Below are 21381 nucleotides of genomic sequence, written 5' to 3'. Positions count from 1 at the left end.
CCATTTTTAAGATTAATTTTAAAATCATAAAAAATTGATGAATGGCATACATTTATAAAATAAATAGCTAATAACAAAAATTAAAATAAACTATTACTTTTTTTTTTTTTTTTAAGAAAATACACTCACCTGCCCAGCTTTACTAAACCGATGGCCTGCCAATATCATATGAAATGCATATTTTCTAACCATGGGACTCTTCATGTTTATAAAGCAATGTGCCGCCTGCTCCAAAAGAAGTGCACTTCGAAGATCAGAATCCTATTGAATGTTTAAAAAAAAAAAAAAGGTTTCATAAAATTAAAAGCAAAAAGATAACTGGTAAAAACCATTTAATTTCTAAAAATAATATATAGTATATTCACTATTTAGCGTAAGAGAATCTGAGGGCAGAAATCAAAGGGCAATCCAATCTTGATGATTCTTTCTTCCAATAAGCACAAATTTTTCTTGAAATCCTTCAAAAAATTCCCTACTATTAAATATTTTCTTTTGTTTTTCATAAAGCCAAATGTCTGGTTATAATATGCAGTGTATAATAAATCTCTGAAGAAATGCAATCCCTTTTCAAATGGCAAAAAAAAAGTACATAAACTGAGAATACAGATATACTGATTAAAGACAAACCGGAAAGGAAAGCACAGAAAACAACAGATTTGCACAATTTCTTCAGGAAATTGATCTGAGATATCTAATAGCATATTTCTATTTACCCAAGAAAAAAAGGAAAAATAAGAGAATGTATGTAGAATATGAAATAATCTACTCTCTGCTTTATCCTCTACTAAATTTACTGTATGTAAAAGCAATTCTCAATTTTTGCTTAATTCAAGAATACCAAAGTGACTGCTTTTCATTAAGAAGTTTATAAGGTTTCCCCTTCAAAGATTATCCCGGCTATTAGCATTATTAGTAAACGGTACAACTCAAATTAAGTTTCCACTTCAATGGACTCTTACATTAGTGTCTACAAAAACCACATACTAAATTTACATCCTCATCCATAAGGACAACCTTTCAAATGAAAGAACCATCACCACTTTACAAATAACAGAGAAAGTAGTGAAGGATGCTGATCAAGTATCAACAACATTTTCACCAAAACTTTCTCTAGGTTTTCAGCTATTCTCAAGCTGAACTTACCATGCCCTTCCATGTGTTCTGCTGCCATTATTTTCCCCAGGGAGAGTTGAAAACAGAAAACATTTACTTTAAATGCAATAATGTCAACAAATTATAGTTACATCCAAAAAGTGCTCATAGATCATAGATTATTATAACTAATCTCTACAGCAATCACAAAATTAGAGTAGAAGCAGATCTGAGGAAACAATCTAAAAAGCATTCAGTAAATGATAGATATTATTACCTAGTTCAACTTCCCTATGACAAAAACTTAATGATAAAATGTTTCTGTCCAAGTTAAGATCCAAAACCTAATTAAGTGGAAAAATCAGGAATGTACAATTGACAAGCCATTCTTATCCAAGAGTTAAGGGAGCGAGGGAGTGCATTCTTCATTTTTAGGAAAATGTTTTCTTCTTTAAAAAATAATTTTTTTCCTTAAAGAATAAATGTTTGAAGAAAAAAAAAAAGGTAAACATCTTTCTGCCCTATTCCATGCCTCATCTAACTTGCCAGGTGGTGTCATTTCTCCCTCTCTATATTTGTGCTTTTGTGTTAAATATATATTGTTTTCTAAAAATAAATGTAATTTTTCATACAGAATATTCTTTATCTCACTTTTTGGACTTAATATAGTATCATGGACATCCTTCTAAGACATCTATACTTCTTATTTCTTTTAAAGCTACACTGTATTCTGTTTATATAAATATTCCACAATTTGTTAATATAGTCTCAATTGACTAATTTAGTATTGCTATTAATTAATATTGACTAATTTAATATCATACTTTTACTACTTTTGTTACTATAAAAAAGTACTTTGATAAACATCTTTACAAAACCATTTTTGAGTAATTATATATTTTTATTAGACACATTCTTGGAAGCAGAACTCACTCAGTTACTGAAAGCTATATATATAGTTCAAAATCTAATCGACAGAGCCAAACTGTTACAAAAAAAGTAGTAACAATATATAATCTCATCAAGAGAATGAGAGTGTATGTTTTCCACTTTACTCAGCCAAAAATTACTTTAAAAAATTTTTACCTCTTTCATTAAAAAAAGATGATACTTTGCTCCTCAACATACATTTAATAGTAAGGGTGGTACTTCATACGTTTAAGGCTCTTTTGTTATTTTTTCTGTGAATTGCTTATTTATATTCTTTTGTGAATGGGTTTTTGTGATTATGTGGTTTGTAAGAGCCCTTTGTATACTTAATCAGTATTAGACCTTTGTCATACATTTGCAAATAGTATTTCCCAGTTTTGACATGAATGAGTTTTTTCTTTAGTAGTCAAGCATACTAACTTTAGCCTCTACAGCTTCAAGATACTGCGTCAAACTATGAAGGAATGTTATTCCTAGACTTTTTAAAAAATGCTTTCTTGTATATTCTGGTGTATATATGTTTGTTTCATTTTTTCATATAACTTAATCAAGCTATAATTATATTACCATGTAGCAAGTCAGTTAGGGATCCAACTCCAAATAGCTAGACATCACAATACCATTTAGTGAATAATCTAAAGTTCTCCACTAATTTTAAATGACACCTAATTATATGTTATATTTAAAATCTCATTCTACTCCATTACTCTGTCTTATCACTGTAAACAGTTTTAATTTCTATAGCTTTATAATAAATCTTAATATCTGGAACAGGTAATTTCCTCTAAATACTTCTTCTGTTTCCAAATTTTATTTAGGCTTTTCAATAGCATTTCACAGTCTTTTTCTTAAAGTGCTATAAATTTATTCCTAGTATGTACACACAAACACACGCAGTCACATACAGTTATAGAACATAAATACATACATATTTTTTTAATTGCTTATGAGGCTTCATTAAACTAGAAAACTTGGAAGGGCAGCAATCCTGGGCATTCTAATTAAGATAAGGAAGATGCCTTAGACATCTTCGATGGCATGTAAACGATTCTAATGTACAATCTAATTGAGAACAGCACAGTAAACCCTCAGCACTGTCAAATTTAGTACTCAAGGGCTGACCAATTTAGGAGACCAGGAGGTCCATAGCATATATCATTTCAGTTGAAGTAAAATTTCACTCTTGCATCCATATGGCAGTTTTCTGAGAAAGAACTGATCTGCTGAGCTGAATGCCCTACTCCCATGACTCCTGCAACTTTGTTCTTCTGCAGTCCCTGTTTCTTACAGTGACACCTACAGTAGAAAATATATTGCTTTAAACCAAAAAATAGCCCTGAAAAAAAAAAAATGACAACTGCCCTCAGTGTTGATGGAAGAAAAATGAAAGAATTTCACAAAGTGACAGTATTATCTAGAAAGCAGAGGCTTTTAATGAGTTGAAGAATAAAGTTTTATTTTAGTGTTAATTCATATCTACGATATGACAAGTCTATTACATATGCTCTACAAAGAACTAAGAAAAAAAAATCTGTGATACTATTTCAAGAGGAATTCCAGCCTATGAACTTTGCCTGTAACCAAAAAGATAATTTTAAAAACTGCTACATTAACTTAAAACATGAGGATAAATATCAGGGAGGGGGAATTAACTGAGTTAGAGGATTCAATAAACACTTCCATAAAAACACAATGGATGTGGGCACTGGTTGCACAGACTTAAATAAATCAAATCTCAAGGATGGCTTTCAAATTTTTTCCTTGTGTAACTGAAGTTAGTAGGAAAGATGCTACAAGCTGATCAGTTCACCACAGGAACAGTTCCTCCCAAGGTGGAGAAACTTGTAAAAACTGCTATTACTACCTCCAATAGTAAAAAAAACTCATTTACTGTGTTTTAATGCAGTAACAGACAGAGGGGCTATTAAGACCAGAATAAATGTTCAGCACAGAAACACAGACACATTAGGGAAAAAGCATCACATCTTAAGTACCAAATTCAAACATACTGTCCTATAAGGTGGTAACTGTGGAGTGTTTTATCATTACCTGGGTTTGCTCTGTCATCCTGAGAATCCCAGCACATAACATGAATAAAATCCACTTGCCCATAAATTTACAGTCCAAAAAATAAAGCCAAAGTACAACTCTGTCCACCCAGACCTCATAGCTGTCTTTTCCAAAACAGTGCTACCAAAAACCTAGGAAATCTAATTCACTATTGTCAGGAGTATGTAACTCTGTTCCCTATCCACAAAGCAAGTGTACTTTTCACATATTATAAGCCTTTTTCATTGACAGAATGCATATAAAAAATACAATTAGTAGTTAAAATTTAACATAATTTTATATACACTATACCCAGTAGTCTTTACTTTCAAATTATCTGAAAGAAATATCTGAAAGGTATAGCACAAAAAAAACACAGGAATGACAATTTCTAGGGAAATATACCAGCACTCATCCGACCTCTCACCCCTAAAATAACAGTTATAGTAAGTTTCTTCAAATTTGATGACAAAACAAATCATCCAGGTTTGAAAAGGTGAAAACAAACTTGGAAAGGAAAAAAGAATAATGACAGAAAATACAAGTTTGCAATGCAGAAAGAAGAATTTGCTTCAAATAATTTTTATTCAAACTCCTAAAACCATAAATTGCCTTTACATTCACTGATAGTCCTTAGATTGCACTTGATCTTAGCCAAAAGGCCAAGAAGCAATGACAGTCCCTCGATTCAAAAACAGCAATATATTCAAACTGAAGTTAAGATTATTTATTACAATACAAAACATAAACACACTCAAGAATCTATATTCAGCTCTACTAAATAATTTATGTCTAGCAACTGTTCATTTTGGTCAATGTCCATGCAGTATCAATTACCTGACACTGTTAATATCATCCCTTAATCTAATTAGCTATCTTACAGAAAGCTTTTAGAATAACTAATGGTTCAGTTCAACAAACATGTAAATTATACACCATGTGCCAAGGCCAGTGTTAGGCACTGAGAATAAATATGCAGAAGACAACACAATTTCCTACCCTCAAGAACTTAAATATAATTTCCAGTATGTGACAAGTCAGATCTTACAGCATTATAAGAGAGAGGAAGATAGATACTTAGGATAATCTGGGGTATTGCAGATGACTATCAGAAGGACATGACTGATACAAGGACTAGTAGACAAGGGAACAAAGAGGAAAAGTCCCCAGTCCAGAAGGACATTACAGACATGAACCAAGACAGCAGAAGAAGGATTTAAAGAGGCAAAGGGGGGGAAAGGGAAGTAAATTATTTGGAGATACAGAAAGAAAACATGTTTTAAGAAATTAAAAGAAAAACCTGGATTACTGACAGAAGACTGTAGGCACATCTCGGTTTCTGCCTTGGCCAATGAGAAACTAGCTGGTTATAATTTTAAGATATGATCAACAAGATAAGCAAGTTTATGACTTTAGTATAGGTATGTTGTGAAGTTGCTTTGGAAGCACCCAAATAAGTTAAGTCTAAAAGGCAGCTGGCATTACAAATCTAAAGTTCAAAGAGAAGTCAGTTTTGGAGATAGATTTAAGAGTGAAAATCATTCCTAAGAAATGATCACCCCAAAAATGTATAGAGTAAAAAGTACAGTGATCCAAGGATTAAAACCATAGAGTGTATTAATATTTAAAAGGCAAAGAAAGGAAGTATTTGATTTTGTTTTTGTTTTTTTCCTCAGGTATTCATCTAAAAAATCTGTCTTTAGCCACACTTATTAAAAAAATCATTACCATTCTTTATAGGCCTGGAGTTGACACAATTTAGTAATATCTGCTATGGTGTACATATACAATGGAATATTACTCACCATCAAAAAGAATGAAATCTTGTCATTTGCACAAACAAGAATGAAAACTAGAGTGTATTATGCTAAACAAAGTCAGTCAGTCAGAAGAAGACAAATATCGGTTATGATCTCACCCATATGTGGAACTTAAGAAACAAAACATATGAACACAGAGGAAGGGAATGAAAAATAAGATAAAAACAGAGAAGGAGGCAAACCAGAAGAGACTCTTTTAACTATTGAGAACAAACTGAGGGTTGCTGGTAGGGAGATGGACTTAATGAGTGATGGACATTAAGAAGGGCACTTGCTGGGATGAGCACTGCATGTTGTAAGTGATGAAGAAGAAGGAGGAGGAGAAGGAGGAGGTGATGTCTCTTCTGGAACTTTCCATCTACACGCAGTCTTTGGGGCACTCGAATGGCTGAGTCAGTTAAGAGTCTGACTTTTGATTTTAGCTCATGTCATGATCTTAGGGTTGTGAGATGGAGTTGTGAGATCAGGCCCCATGTTAGGCTCCACACTCAGTGGAGAGTCTGCCTGAGATTCTCTCGTTCTCTCTCTCTCTGCCCCTCCCCCCTTGCTCTCTCTAAAATAAATAAATCTTTAAAAAAATCTTGAAAACACACTTTTGCCCTTGTTTAATATTGGTGTATTACCTACGAAATTTTATCTATTAGATGCTTTTACTACCAATCAGATTCAAAGTAGAAAGAGAGTAAGTTAGATACTATAGAAGTAGCTTTGAAATTGAGCCCTAGCCAACAATCCCTCCCCTTAACTAGACCTTTGAGCTAACAAGGTCAGAAACATCTGACCCTAAACCACCTGGCATGCTGACATCAGATGTTTATTCTTTGAGATTAAAGCAAATGTGCAAATACTGTTGGCCAGTTTGGAGATGGGGTAGAAAAGTAATACATTACACACCTATTAGTGATGCAAAATAATAAAAATAATATCTGCTGTAAATTTTCAATAGTAACTATAAATGGATTGCTTTTTCCTCTTCTAAAATATTCATAACAAAGGTTATTTTAAATGCTTAAGATGATGATTTACAAGTTCATACTAATGAAACTAAGATTAAAAAATTCCTTAGTGGGATGCCTGGGTGGCTCAGTTGGTTAAGCAGCTGCCTTCGGCTCAGGTCATGATCCCAGCGTCCTGGGATCAAGTCCCACATCGGGCTCCTTGCTCCGCAGGGAGCCTGCTTCTCCCTCTGACTCTGCCTTCCACTCTGTCTGCCTGTGCTCGCTCTTGCTCGCTCTCTCTCTGACAAATAAATAAATAAAATCTTAAAAAAAAAAAAATTCCTTAGTAATTACTCACTTTAAGTATCAATTTAATATTACAATGATGCACATACATGTTGCTTTAAATATTATTGTATGTAAGAAAATAATTTCATTTACAACTGCACTAGGAATAAACTTAACCAAGGAGGTGGCAGAGCTGTACGCTGAAAACTATAAAGTGCTCATAAAAGATATTGAAGATGACACAAATAAGTGGAAAGATAGTCCATGATCACGTACTGGAAGAATTACTATTATTAAACCTACCATAATTCCAAAGCAATCTACAGATTCAACACAATCCCTACCAAAATACCAACTGCATTTTTCACAGAAATAGGGCAAAAAATACTAAAACTTATATGGAACCACGAAAGTCCCCAATGCAATCTTGAGAAAAAAGAACAAAGTTAGAGATATCACAATTTCAGATTATAAAACACACTACAAAGTTGTAAAAATCAAAACAGCGTGGGACTGGCAAGAAAGGAGTCACTCTGACCAATGGAACAGAGTAGATAGTCCAAAAAGAAATTCATCCTTATATGATCAATCCATCTATGACAAAAGAAGAATATACAACAGGGAAAAAAGCCTCTTCAATAAATGGTGCTGGGAAAACTGGAAAACTACATGCAGAAAAATGAAACTGGACCACTTTCTTATATCATACACAAAAATAAGCTCAAAATAAAGACCTAAATATAAAGACCTGACATCATAAAAATCCTAAAAGATAATACAATAATTTCTCTGACATTGACTGTTAACAACATTTTTCTAGATGTCTCTTTAGGAAAGGGAAACAAAAGCAAGAATAAACTACTAGGACTAAATAAAAATAAAAAGCTTTTGCACGTTGAAAGAAACCATCAAAACAAAAAAGGCAGCCTACTGACTGGGAGAAGATTATTTGCAAATGATACACCCAAAAAAGGATTAATAACCAAAGTACATAAAGAACTTAACACCAAAACATAAATAATCCCATTAAAAAGTAGGTAAAGGACCTGTATAGACATTTTCCAGAGAAGACACAAAGACCGCCAACAAACTCATGAAAAGATGCTCAACATCACCCATCATCAGGGAAATGCAAATCAAAACTACAATGAGATTAGCAACTTAGACTTGTCAGAACGGCTAAAATAAAAAAGAAATAACAAACATTGGCAAGTATGTGAAGAAAAAGGAATCCTCATGCCCTGCTGGGAATTCAAATTGTTATGGCCTCTGTTGAAAATAGTATGGAAGTTCCTCTAAAAAACTAAACTGTAAGTACCATATGATCCAATAACTTACTAGTGGGTATTTACCCAAAGAAAATTAAACCACTGATTTAAAAAATTATATGAACCCTTATGTTTATTGCAGCATTATTTATAATAGCCAAAGTGTCCACTGATAGACAAATGGATAAAGAAGATGTGGTTTATATATCTATATACAATAGAAGATTCACAGCCATAAAAAAGAATGAACTCTTGCGATTTGCAACAACATACAGATGGTCCTAAGTGGTATTATACTAAGTGAAACAAGTCAGACCAAGAAAGACAAATACCATATGACTTCATTCATATGTGGAAACTTAAAAACAAATGAATAATAAAAAGCAGAATAAGACCTATAAATATAGAGAACAAACTTAAGTTGCCAGAGGGAAGGGAATAGGGAAATGGGCAAAAGGAGTGAAGGAGAGTGGGAGATAGAGGTCCCCAGTTACAGAATGAATAAGTCACAGGGATAAAAGGGAGCATAAGGAATATACTCAATGATCCTATAATAGTGTTGTATGTGAAAGATGGTTAACTATACCTGTGGGGAGTAGAACCTAATATATACAGAAGTTGAATCACTATGTTGCACACCTTAAACTAATTTAACACTGTATGTCAGCTACATTCAAAGTAAAAAATTAAAAACCAAAAAAGAACTTAAGTAGATCAATATTGCTATACATAAGTCAAAATCTAATTCATAAAAGATGTACATGTTTGTAGTTAATAATAATGTAGACTTAAAATAGAGAAATAAATTCATAAAATATTTCTAAAATACATTTAAAATTAATTCAACAAATAAGTAGCCATATTGTAAATTCCTAAAAAGAAACTGCCTTCTACTTTCATGTTTTGCATATGCTTTAAAAAAAATAGTTTTTGAAATTAATGAAACATTACTAAAGTAAATACTACACATTTTCAGTACCTCACTAGTCAACCGTATTAGGAGAGCTGCAGCCTCTGAATATTTGCTTTGGCTTTTTAAGATTTCAGCACTAAGCAATACACATCTCTCAGCCAATACCATATTCCTAAAGGCAAAAAAGACAAGAAAAATATAATTAGCATTACAGTAAAACCTTAATACATCACAGTAACCATGTGTTCTCACAGAGGGCTATATCTGCCGCCAGAATCTCCAAATACATTCTAGAATAGACTGCAAGGTTTAAGAAGTGGGATCCAAAACTGGCTCCACCACTTATTACCTGCAGCCCTAAGGCAAGTTAAACTCTTTTTTAAGTTTCATTCTCCTAATCTGTAAATGAAAACGGTAATAGTACCCACCATTTCACAGATTTGTTATGAAAATTCAGTAAGTGTGTAAATTATTTTGGCCTAGCAGCAAGTGATGGGCACTCAAAAAATGTTAATGATTATTAGTACTGTGTTGTAAACACACTGCTATTACTATTATCCCTATTCCTTAATATTATAAGAGACAGAATTACCTCTGTCTTCCAACCCACCCATTCTACATAGAACAGTCAGAAAAATCTTTCTGAAAAATAACTTTTATTATGTCAAAGGATCTACACAATACTTAAGAATTCTCCATTTGCTTCTACATAAATAACTACAGCTTAGCAATAACAGTAATAAATGAGAATGAGGGTTCCACATACCGATACCTCCCAAAACACTATTTCACATGCACCCTGTACCCTAGCCAGGGCTCCATTCCCTTTTACCAGTGATGATGCATCCAAAACATTATTTCTGCCAATCACAATTCCTGAAATGTCTTCATGACTGTCAAATCCCAACCACCTTTCTTTCAGATCCATTCCTCAAAAATCCTATGAAACCTCCTCTGACCACTTTCTGGATCAGTCTCCTCAGAGGTGGTGAGTTCTAACTCCTATGGAGTTCCGACAGAGCTCATTATTTGTATAAAACACTTTTCATTTTCTTCCCTGGACTATTATTCAACTCTTTGTGTTCTACATATTTAACAAAAAAAGTTCAAAATGGCTAACCCTTGGCTTAACAGTAATTTAGGTTAGAACTGTCCACACAAAAAGATCACTCTCACTATACCGTATAATCTCAGAATTATACATAACAAATTCCTAACCACAAACCCAAACAAAATAGAAAGAGAAAGGACGTAATAAAACACTAGTTTTAAAAATCACCTCATTTTATCTCTAACTGTATTAACTTGATTCAGGAGCTTGTTTAAATTTAAAGCATGAAAAAAAATCCATTTATACCTAGGAACAATATGAGTGTTAAGTTTACCACTAAATGGATAGAACATAAACATTCTAGTCACCTACTTGCAGATATCTCTATATGTCTGGATTGCTGTGTCCATGTAATGCGCAGGATATGGCCTAGGTGCTCCTGGCTGAAGAAAAGCTGACACTGCTGCCATTTCCTAAAGAAAAAGACATTATTTATACTACTTCAAAAAGAGAAATATTCTTATAGTTAAGCATTTGGAAGCCTACAAATTGTGGATTGAAGTTTGCTGATGCTTTTTATATATGCATACATATAAATTTCATGGATTAATGCAACCTTGAAAAATGTATTTATATACTTTTAGTTTTTAAATTATTTAGTCAAATACCAAAGTCTGTCATTCAGTATTTCAATAAGATTTTTCAAGAAGACCTGATAAACATTTTGAGTTATGGTATATACAACTAGCAATCCACCTAGTTTAAGATTCTGCCACCACCGTCTCCCTGTTCTTCTCTATCCCTCAATGAGTAAACAGACTGATAGAGACAAGGCAAAGTACATCTTTTCTTAATCACTAGCATCAGAACATGACAGCAGAGTTCACATCTTGCACTTTATGTATTCTAGCTACTTACACACTATTTTACATCCTATACCATACAAAAGGCACAAAAACCTATTTCTTAGAACTATATTACTGTTAATTTTCTAGGTCTTTTTACTTGGCTTCTAAAAGCCATTCTATTGTCGATGTCTATGCTTTTAGTTAATAATGCAAATAATATACAATGGTGCTAACAAATTTAGAAGTAAAGACTCAAATACAGGGTTTTGGCCTTCTTGGTAAAATATACTACTATGTCCTCTTATAGACCAAGCTTCAAAAAAATTTTAACTAGAAAAAAAGAACCTTTCATAAATTGGGAGGGGTGGACTTAATGCTGATCCACTTTTAGAATGAATAAATGTATTTGTCTGCAACATTTTTTAAAACAGAAAAAAATCAGATAATTATCTAAAAATTGGGAGAATGATTAAAACCTTTAACCTGACAAGCTATAGGTTCCATGATAATATAAACTGCATCTGTTCCAGAATGCATTTCTATCCTTGGTATCCAACAGTATTTGCTCCAAAATTTAATGAATTAGCTGAATGAAAATATAGTATATCCATGTGACAAAATATACTACAGCCCTTAGCATGTTTTACTACTTTATATTTTAACATACATAATGAATATACAAATGCTTCTATATTATACAAAAAAGCAAATACATATTGAATATTTGGCAAAATAATATATTGTACAGAAACACATATTTACTATATAAAAACTATATATATTACATATTAATACATGAATAAAAGGGTACTGAGAATATATGGTAAAATACTATATTGTACAGAAACACATATTTGCTATATACTAATTATATATATCATAAAGCAATACATTAATAAAAAGATACTAAGAAGAAAATCCTGTAAGAAAAATATATCCCCAAATTCTACATTATTTTCTAATTTATTACTGTAAGAAATATTAAATCAATATACATTCAAACAAAACTGACATAATTTCTAAAGATCTGGTGAAAACATTCAAAATGATCACCCCAAGTTACCCTATGATATTCAATAATCCATTGAACCATTAAATCATGTCTTACAGTCTTTGATATGGAATAATACTTTTTACAAAGATTTTCATCAAGGAGTGATCTACTTACCCTTCAGTTAGGTAAAGTAGTTATGAAAGACTAAATACAAAAATATATATATTTTTAAGAACTCTTATTATTGGGGTTAAAAAAAGAGAGAGAGAACTCCTATTACTGGGGAACCTGGGTGGCTCAGTTGGTTAGGTCTGACTCTTGATTTTGGCTCAGGTCATGATCTCAGGGTTGTAAGATCAAGCTCTGCACTGGCATGAAGCCTGTTTAAGATGCTCTCTCTCCCTCTCTCTTCCCCCCCAACTTGCATATGTATGCATGCTCTTCCTCTTAAAAAAAAAAAACCTATTACTGGTTTTGCTGATATATATTTTAACTTAAAATCATCGTAACTAAATATCTTCAATTTTTAGCTAAAGAGGCAGGCAGTACGGTGAAAGAACAAGCCCTGAGCCCAGCTGTTGCACAGGCACGAGCTTTTTCCATCTGTATGTTAAAAAAACAAAACAGAAAACAACTGCCTACACTTTGGCGTATTCAGACCCCTTCTCCAGAGTACACCCAGTGTACTTGCACAGTTCTTGGCTCAAAGCAGCTGCACTTCTGTCCATGTCTACTTTACGGCATGTCCACGGGTTAGGAGCTACTATCCTCCACCTCTACTTCCAGCCAGTATTTACATGGTAACTTCTAGCCATGCTGGAGTAGCCTCACTACATTACTTGGATCTCACAAGGTACAAACACACTTTATGCTTTTGTTTGTAGTCTGGTTTCAAAGATACATACATGTCTTAAGAACTGTCCCAACCCTAATTTTCTCCAAAGTCTTTTGTTTTTAGGGCAGTGTTTATAGACTACAAGAATTTTCAGGTATTCATATATTGTGTTATAGGAGATATGACTTTATTTTCCAATACAAAACTATCTTCTCTCATATAGTTGCTACTAATACCTCTACCTAAATGATTTAAATATGGTATTTACCAGATTGCATATAAAAATGAAAAAGCTTATATACCATAAAACCACAAAAATCTTTTGCCATACCTTTATAAGATTCTACCTCCACACATTCAATTAGCAGGTACATAATGTACAAGTTAAAAATTCATACCTGTGTTGTAAAGTATTTATGAAATAACATTAACTATTTATGATTTTATATCCATATAGTCATTATTTTACACTATCATATTTAGACTATATTATTTAGACTATAATGAAAGATTACAGAATGTCTAGCCAAGGACAATTCATGTAAGTTTTCAAGTACTTCAACTCATAAAGATTTCAGCTCCTAAACAAGGTTTTCAAAAGTTAGCAGACGTTTTTCATTAAAAATAGTACAGAAATAAAAAAATAATTTTGCTATTTTAGTTTTACATTGTTATTTTAGTATATATTAAAACAAATGCAAAATAAATGGCAATTATTAAACAAATGTCTAATATCCAGTGAAATATTTACTCTTCTACATTTTTGTTCTTCACACTTTTGTTTACAAACATGTATTTTTAAAGTGATTATGTAAAAAGGAACAGTGTTAATTTTACTCTTTTCTACACAGAGAAAGCAGATTATGGATACACGTATGACTTTTAAAGAACTTAAAATGTTGTAAGGCATACAAGTAAAGAATATTCTTTCTGGGGGGCACCCGGGTAGCTCAGTCGGTTAAGCATCCAACTCTCAATATCGGCTCAGGTCATGATCTCAGGATCATGAGATGGTGCCCCACCTGGGGCTCCCTCTGGGCATGGAACCTGCTTAAGATTCTCTTCCACTCCTCTCTCTATCCCTCCCCCCACTCATTTTGGCTCCTCCAAAAAAAAAAAAAGCCTTTCTGACACACAAAGGTTTACATATCAACTATAAAAACTAACATAGTTGTTGCTTAAAGCCCTTTATATACAAAGCAGTGTGCTAAGAACAGCGCAAGCCTTATACCATATCTAACCCTATGCCATCAGGATTCACATTTAACAAGCAAAAAACCTGAGGCTTAGAGATGTTCAATATTTACCTCAGATGATAGTCTGTCTCACACCAAAGTACATATTCTTAACTGATATATAGTCATATATATTAAAATATATAAAGAACTGATATATAGTCATATATATTAAAATATATAAAGAACTAATATATAGTCATATATATGAAAAAAAATTAAGCAATTTTGAAGTATTTTTCAATAGGCCTAAAACCATCTGCTAAAAATAAGCTACACTCAACATAATAACTGAAATTCAAATTAAATTTTGCATACACAAAATTAGAAGGTACTAACTTGTGAAAGCTAAGACATCAATTCTCATATATGGCATATTTAAATATACTAGTTTGAGGAAAATCCATCAATTCAGCATAAACTAATTCAAAATCTATAATGCATTACATCCTCTTTGAGTACAACTTCATCTCTAGGTATTTTGCTTGCCATTTCATAAATAGAAACTTCTAAATCATTTATGATAACAGAAGTAAGAAATTATACTATTATAGAATACCAACCAAGGCACCAGCTGCATAAAGCATTGCTTGATCATTAAGAAAATCTTTCTTTGCAGTATGATAGCAACTATAAGCCAAATCATAATGCTGCACCAAAAAGCATAAGTCAGCCATTTTTCGGATCTGAAGCTCTGGTGCTTCTGGTGGATACCTGTAAATATAAAATAAGTTAAAAAAGTATTTTATAATTTATGACCCCTAAACTATTAAATATTATAAAATGTCTAACAAGCTGTTCAACTCTCTAAAACATTACGAAAACTAATCTGGTCTTACAAGAACTCTATCTCCAACAAGAGACTGTTATTTCTGAGATATTTGGAAGCAATTATATTTATATAATTTACAGCCTTATAACTGAGAACTTCTCAACAGCAGGTAAGCATTTTCTCCATGGTCAAATTATGAAGTAAATGGTTAAGTCTAAGTGACTAACTTTATATATAACCATGAAAAACATAAAAACCCAAGATGAATTCCATTTTCTCCTTAAACAAGATTTTATATTAATGAAAACTGTCTAAATGTATGCCATGACTCAGAATCGCTAGACCATAATATTTTAATTTAGATGAGTTATTAAATGAATACCTAATCTAACTCCATCTTTTTACAAATAGGGAAAGAAACCCCAAGCAAGGGACTTTCCCAGTTCTTTTTTATTTTTAGATATCTAATTACCTAATGGTTTAAAAAGAAATTTTTAATGCAATTAACTTATAGTCACTGGTCTTATCTACCTAAGTTTTAACCAATATGAAATTAGAAAACTAAAAAGATAATCCTTTTTTGCCAGACATCACAGAGTCAAACACCAGTCAGTTAAATGCAGGAAAACCAAAAACAGTATTTTACTCACAGCAGTCCAGATGTATTTTTCAGTTCGTTAATGCTTTTTTCTGGAACTTTACTGCCACTAAACCATTTTTTAGTTGCAGAAAATAGAGATCGACTTAAACCTTTTCTTGATATTAGCTACCAAAAAAGATTGTTACAAATGTGAAAAATTAGTATTTTACTTTTATATACAAAAGAATTCTAAATAATTACAAATCTTTAAAAGTGAGCAAATATTCCTTTTAGTAACACTGATTTAAAGAAAATTGTTCAATAAGCTAGCAAAATCCCTAGTGTAAATGAGTAAGTATCTTCCAGAATTTAACAGTATTTCATCACTAATAGTGACACCAATAAATCCTAATACTGGTCTACCTTTAATTTAAAAAAAAAATTAAGTATTTTTGAATAACTTATACTACTATGTTCCCAAGTTTACTCTTCTCTGAAATTTAAAAAAAAAAAAAAACTAACCCAAACAATTAAAGCTTACCTGATCATTTAATTGCCGAATTGTTTTTTCTATATGTGGCAAAAGGCCCCGAAATGTGAACTCTTGTATAAACTGTCGAATTCTATCATGATCAGTAAGAGTTAAACATGCACCATGAATAATTCCAGTATTTGCTTTCTTTGTTTCATGTAATGATGAAGCAAATTTTACATGATCTGGGCCATCCATGCTGTTAGAAGGGTCACTGGATGAGTCCAACTGAAGTGGGTGAGCTCTAAAGTTATTTGGTAAGCCATCTACTGAAAAACAGATCTTTCTTTTACTCTCAGAAGCAACAGAAAATTGTGATATCACTACCATACTGCTAAAGAAAAAAAGAACAATGTTGGAAGCCTTTATCTTTCTGTATATAAGTCTAAAATACAGTAACATTAACATTTTCACTCCTAAAATTACAGGAGTTGAATTAACACTTGTTACAGATAGTAGAAATTTAAAGATTCATGTAAATTAAAGAAAAATAGTAATAGTGTTAAAATAAAACACTTTAAATAACACAACTAATAAAAATTTTTAATAAAAGAAATTTCAAAGATATCTCTATCAAAACTGTAATTTAAAATACAAAAATAAAGCTCTCAAGATCATGTCAACTTTGGGAATAATTAATGCTGCACACTGTATCTTCTCCCTTGCTTTCTACAAACTGTTTAAAAGAAATACATTACTCTTATAAATTTTTAAATGTCAAAAAAAAGTCAAACTCAAATGATTCAAAAAATTCTTCAAAGAAAAACTAATCTCCCATTTTCTTTTTTTAATTATGAAAATTTCCCCCATCTTTTATCTGTAAGGATTAGCATGCTTTGAGAACAGTGCATATTTTCAATCAAAAGAGAAACTTAGAGAAAGTAGCAAGACCTTTGACTTCGTTATCTAATCCATCCAATGAAAGCAAGTTACTATCAGAATTCTTATTTGAAGTTATAGTACAAGGGCCATCTTCATATGATTCCTATCAAAATAAAATAAAAAAGCATTAGCAGTTATAATTTATTAATCATGTTTAAGATACTACCAAATCCACCAACAATTTCTGCTATCAGCCTTATGAGTTTTAGCAAGACACCTTGTTTTCAGTCCTCCAAATTCTTAACTTCTTCCATATATCTTATCATTCCAGTCCACACCTCCTGTATTCCTAACTTCCCTATCACATTCAATCTACTACCCAAATTCTTCTGAATCTAAATGATCTGTTTTCCTGTTTATATATGGTAAGCACATGCCTCAATGAGTACCTGTAGAAGGGTCTGAAATAAGAAATAAATGCAAAGAGAGATGGACTACTAGTCAGGAAGGGATAAATAAGAGGGATGGTGTGGAATCTCCTGGGTCATGGATATGGTATTAACAGGCTGGAGTAAATTCTGAATCCACCATAGGGTAAAAATACCAATACGACGTTTATTTGTACAAAGGCGCTGGTTTCTCAGTCAACAAAAAAACTTAAAATAAAAATACCCAGATGAAAAAAAAAAAAAAGACTACTCTATCAGAGTAGTAAATCTGAGGCATTGTTCCATGTCTTACTTTCAGGGAAATATGTAAGCTGAAACTTAACAAGATAAAAGTAATCGGGACGAGCATTCAAGAAAGTTTAAAAAAAATTAGGTATAGTTAGCCTGGAAAAAAAGATACAAGGGAACATGAGAACTATATCTATCCTATTTTGAAAAGCTGACTAAATGAAAAACTGGTCCCAAAGGACCAATGAATAAAGCAAAGGGAGACGATATTTGGTTGATCCTCCAGCTGATAAGACATGGAACAGGTCACTTGAGAAAAGAGTGAGTACTGGATGAGGTTGTTCACAGGTAAGGATTAAATTAGGGGATTAGATTTGATGAGCTTTAAAACTATCCTCCAATCCCGGGCTTCGCTACAGAATTTCTGATACCTCTGCTTTCTGTTAAAAGTTCTCAAATTGGACAATTTGACTTGTGCTTCCCTTCCTTAGGATGATTGGACTCTAAATTCCCATTTTATTTATTGTTCCCATTCTGTGTGTGCCCGGAAAGGCCATATTTTAAAATAAAACTCCTCCATATTCAATTTGTTCTTTTTTTCCTCACTTTCCCCATCATTACCTTAAAGTAACTATCAGTATAGCACTATATCTGGATCAAAAATTTCATATGTAGGATAGAAAAATAAGGGAAATAAATAGATTAAACAATATTTATATTAGGATATCAAAAATTAATCTATAATTGATATTTTAAAAATGTCAAAGAATACACACGTAGTTTAAATGTACAAAATACATATAAATTTTCCATTTCTTTACAAAATCCCCCTTCCACACAGAAAACAGTGAACTCTTGATTATCTTGAACTAAGCATAGGAAATCGGCCTCTGACTACTACCAGGTGGCATACAATTCTATCTAAAAGTTTGACAAATCATGAAACCTTATACCTACCCACTTCAACCAACAGATGATGAACATTAGTCTAGAATTCTAGATTAAGAAAGGAGCAAATTAGGAAGAAATAACACTTCCTGAAAATTCAGAAGGAAAGGAAATCAAAGGAAAGTTAGGGAAAAAAGCCCACCCACCTAAAAAGTATGAGCTCCAAAAGGTGGCCATAAGAACAGCAAGTTGAAAATGAAGGAAGGCAACCCCAGAGCATGTGGATAATAAAGAATTGACTGTAAGCATTCATGAGGAATTAAACGTGCAAGTAAAAAATTCTATTCTCTACAGTAGTCTAGCCAATCTAATTCAATTCTTATGTAATTCACTTTTCACCTTTTAATAAAAGATCTATCAACACTGATATTATATACCTGAAAAGAGTACACATGAGGGATTATGTGTTAGTTAAAACAGTATTAAACCACTGAATTAAGAGCTCACATGCTGATGGATCAGAACTAGCCACATTCCACAAAATAAATATTAACAATTCTAGTTAAAGGAAGACATAAAAAAATTCTATAGTGATATCAATATGCCATAAAACTGGAATACAGCTTTTGTGGTTTGCTTCATTGTTGTTTTTTACATATACCTGGTTTTGAATACTATTTTTCTGGAGATACTGACTCCAAGGATCTGGTATCTGTTCATCTGATGCTCGATTAGATGTTCGAGAATTAATTTTAAGTAAATAGCAACCCTGAGTTCCATATTTCTGTTTCATTTCTTCATAAATTGATTCAGCTCTAAAGTAAACAATGGAAAAAAGGTTTGTAGTAAATGGAGAGCATACCTTAGGCAATAATAAAGTAATGTAAAAATCATCCCCAAAAAAGGCAGAACAGAAAATAGAGATAAAATAGTAAAAATATTAAAACAAAGATCATGATCCTAACTGAAATTTAGCTAGCTTGGATAACCTTAAAACAGTTACCAAATTGTGCTTCATGGAATAAAATTTTGCAAGATACTCCTACATTATTCAAAGAGAGGGTTCTGGTAGTCAAACTAGTTAGAGAACCACAGTAAACAAAGCCAGGAGACCACGTCCAAGCCTCCTGTTCGCAAAAAACATGCGCTGTGAATTTTCCAAAAATGGCTTCAAATTTCTAGATCAGGAACTCTTTCAACTTTGAGAACCAGGCTTTGGGAAGTAAACTTTTGGAAATTGCATCTTAGATAACAAACATTTATCGAAAAAACTAAGTGCTAAACAGAAGAGTATAGCACCCCAAAACTTCAAAAACATCTTTCACTGCCATAGTTTACCCTTCCCCTACTTGTCCTCAAAGGGACACAGTTTGAAGGAATAAAGGAGAAAAAGCTGAAGATTTTTTTTATTCCATAGGTTTTATTCCATAAAATCCACCTTTTCTTCTTGCAAAATTTTTAACAGCCAGTTCCATGAGTTACATCTCAGATGCAACAAAAAGCATTTTTATTCCCATATTTTACCTAAACTACTGAATTTTAGTGCACACAGCTTATCTAATTCAAATGGTATCTTTTTAGTCAATTAGCCATCTAGTGCAAAAAACAAACAAACAAAAAAACCCAAACCCAGAAATCTTATATCATATTCAAATGTAGAAGATAGTACTACACAAACAGCAGGCCTGACAAACTTATTAAATCATATTCATATACTATAAAATTAAGACTGAATAAGTTATAAATTTGTATAAACAAATACAAGTATATGTGTATATATGTATATATACTTAAGTACAATAAACTGTTCACTTTACCAATGATACTGCTAAACATTTGAACAACTTATCTAACACCTGAATTACTTAAATATCCTAGTTACAACTATTCAATATGAAAGATATATACCATATTCAACTGATAGAAGCTAATTTTAATAGTTCAAACTATTTCTATTTACACAGGAAACTTTTTTTAAAATCCTAAATAATAATTATTCCTCAGAAAAAATTTTTGGCTATAAAGGAAAATTTAAGGGTACCCAGCTGGTTCAGTCAGTACAGCATACAACTTTTTTTTTTTTTTTAAGATTTTATTTATTTATTTGAGAGAGACAGAGAGCACAAGGAGGGGGAGCAGCTGGCAGAGGGAGGAGGGAGAAGTAGGCTCCCCACTGAGCAGGGAGCCTGATGTGGGGCTTGATCCCAGGACCCTGGGATCATGACCTGAGTGTAAGGCAGAAGCTTAACTGACCAAGCCACCCAGGATCCCCAGAGCATGGACTCTTGATCTCAGAGTTGTAAGTTTAAGCCCCACACTGGGTATAGAGATTACATAAAAATAAAATATTTTTTTTAATGAATAAAAATAAAAAATAAAAATAAAGTAATATTTATTTAACAGATAAATTGTATGTGCTCAGAACAAGGGCAAGAAACAATTATTTGACTGCATTTCCTAAATGGCATTGAGAAATCACAATAACAGCTTGAAACAAGATTAATTGATCTACATCTTGAATCAAAAAGTCAAAATAAACTCCAAAATAAAACTGCACCTTTTTCAAGACTCATGTTTAAAGGCAAGTTTATCATTTGTTCCAAAGATAAAAGGACTATGGCAACTCACTAATAATTATTATTAAAGGGCAAGTAAGAAAGAAATGCCTGGATGTTTCTGAGACTGTGAAAATATCAAGGCTAAAAATATAAAGTGACAAGAGGGTGAAGAGTGAAAAAAGAAGTGCCTTTAAAAAACAGTCAAGAAGTGAAAAGTAAGAATAAAACTAGGAAGGAGAAAAGAAAAAAATAGGAAATTTAAAGTAAGAAATAACAGCTAAGACCTATAAA

General features: G+C 32.2%; 1 protein-coding gene and 1 pseudogene across 2 annotated transcripts in view; both read right to left on the bottom strand.

Moving 5' to 3' along the window:
• Window positions 1-21381, bottom strand: part of TRAPPC8 (trafficking protein particle complex subunit 8) — a 75170-nt gene that overhangs the window by 38742 nt on the left and 15047 nt on the right. The window contains exons 5-12 of one of the 2 annotated variants that reach the window (XM_059140804.1): window positions 19194-19347; window positions 17037-17130; window positions 16155-16414; window positions 15684-15799; window positions 14825-14975; window positions 10722-10822; window positions 9365-9470; window positions 130-261 (exon numbers count right to left, since the gene is read on the bottom strand). In XM_059140804.1, the coding sequence (XP_058996787.1) occupies window positions 130-261; window positions 9365-9470; window positions 10722-10822; window positions 14825-14975; window positions 15684-15799; window positions 16155-16414; window positions 17037-17130; window positions 19194-19347 (1114 nt within the window). The remainder of the gene's footprint in view (window positions 1-129; window positions 262-9364; window positions 9471-10721; window positions 10823-14824; window positions 14976-15683; window positions 15800-16154; window positions 16415-17036; window positions 17131-19193; window positions 19348-21381) is intronic. The other variant, XM_059140805.1, reaches the window with a different exon arrangement.
• On the bottom strand, window positions 4594-4745 carry LOC131812013 (U2 spliceosomal RNA; annotated as a pseudogene).

The sequence above is a fragment of the Mustela lutreola genome, chromosome 11 (assembly GCF_030435805.1).
Source record: "Mustela lutreola isolate mMusLut2 chromosome 11, mMusLut2.pri, whole genome shotgun sequence".
Classification (NCBI taxonomy): Eukaryota; Metazoa; Chordata; class Mammalia; order Carnivora; family Mustelidae; genus Mustela; species Mustela lutreola.
This window is presented reverse-complemented; position numbering and strand designations above follow the sequence as displayed.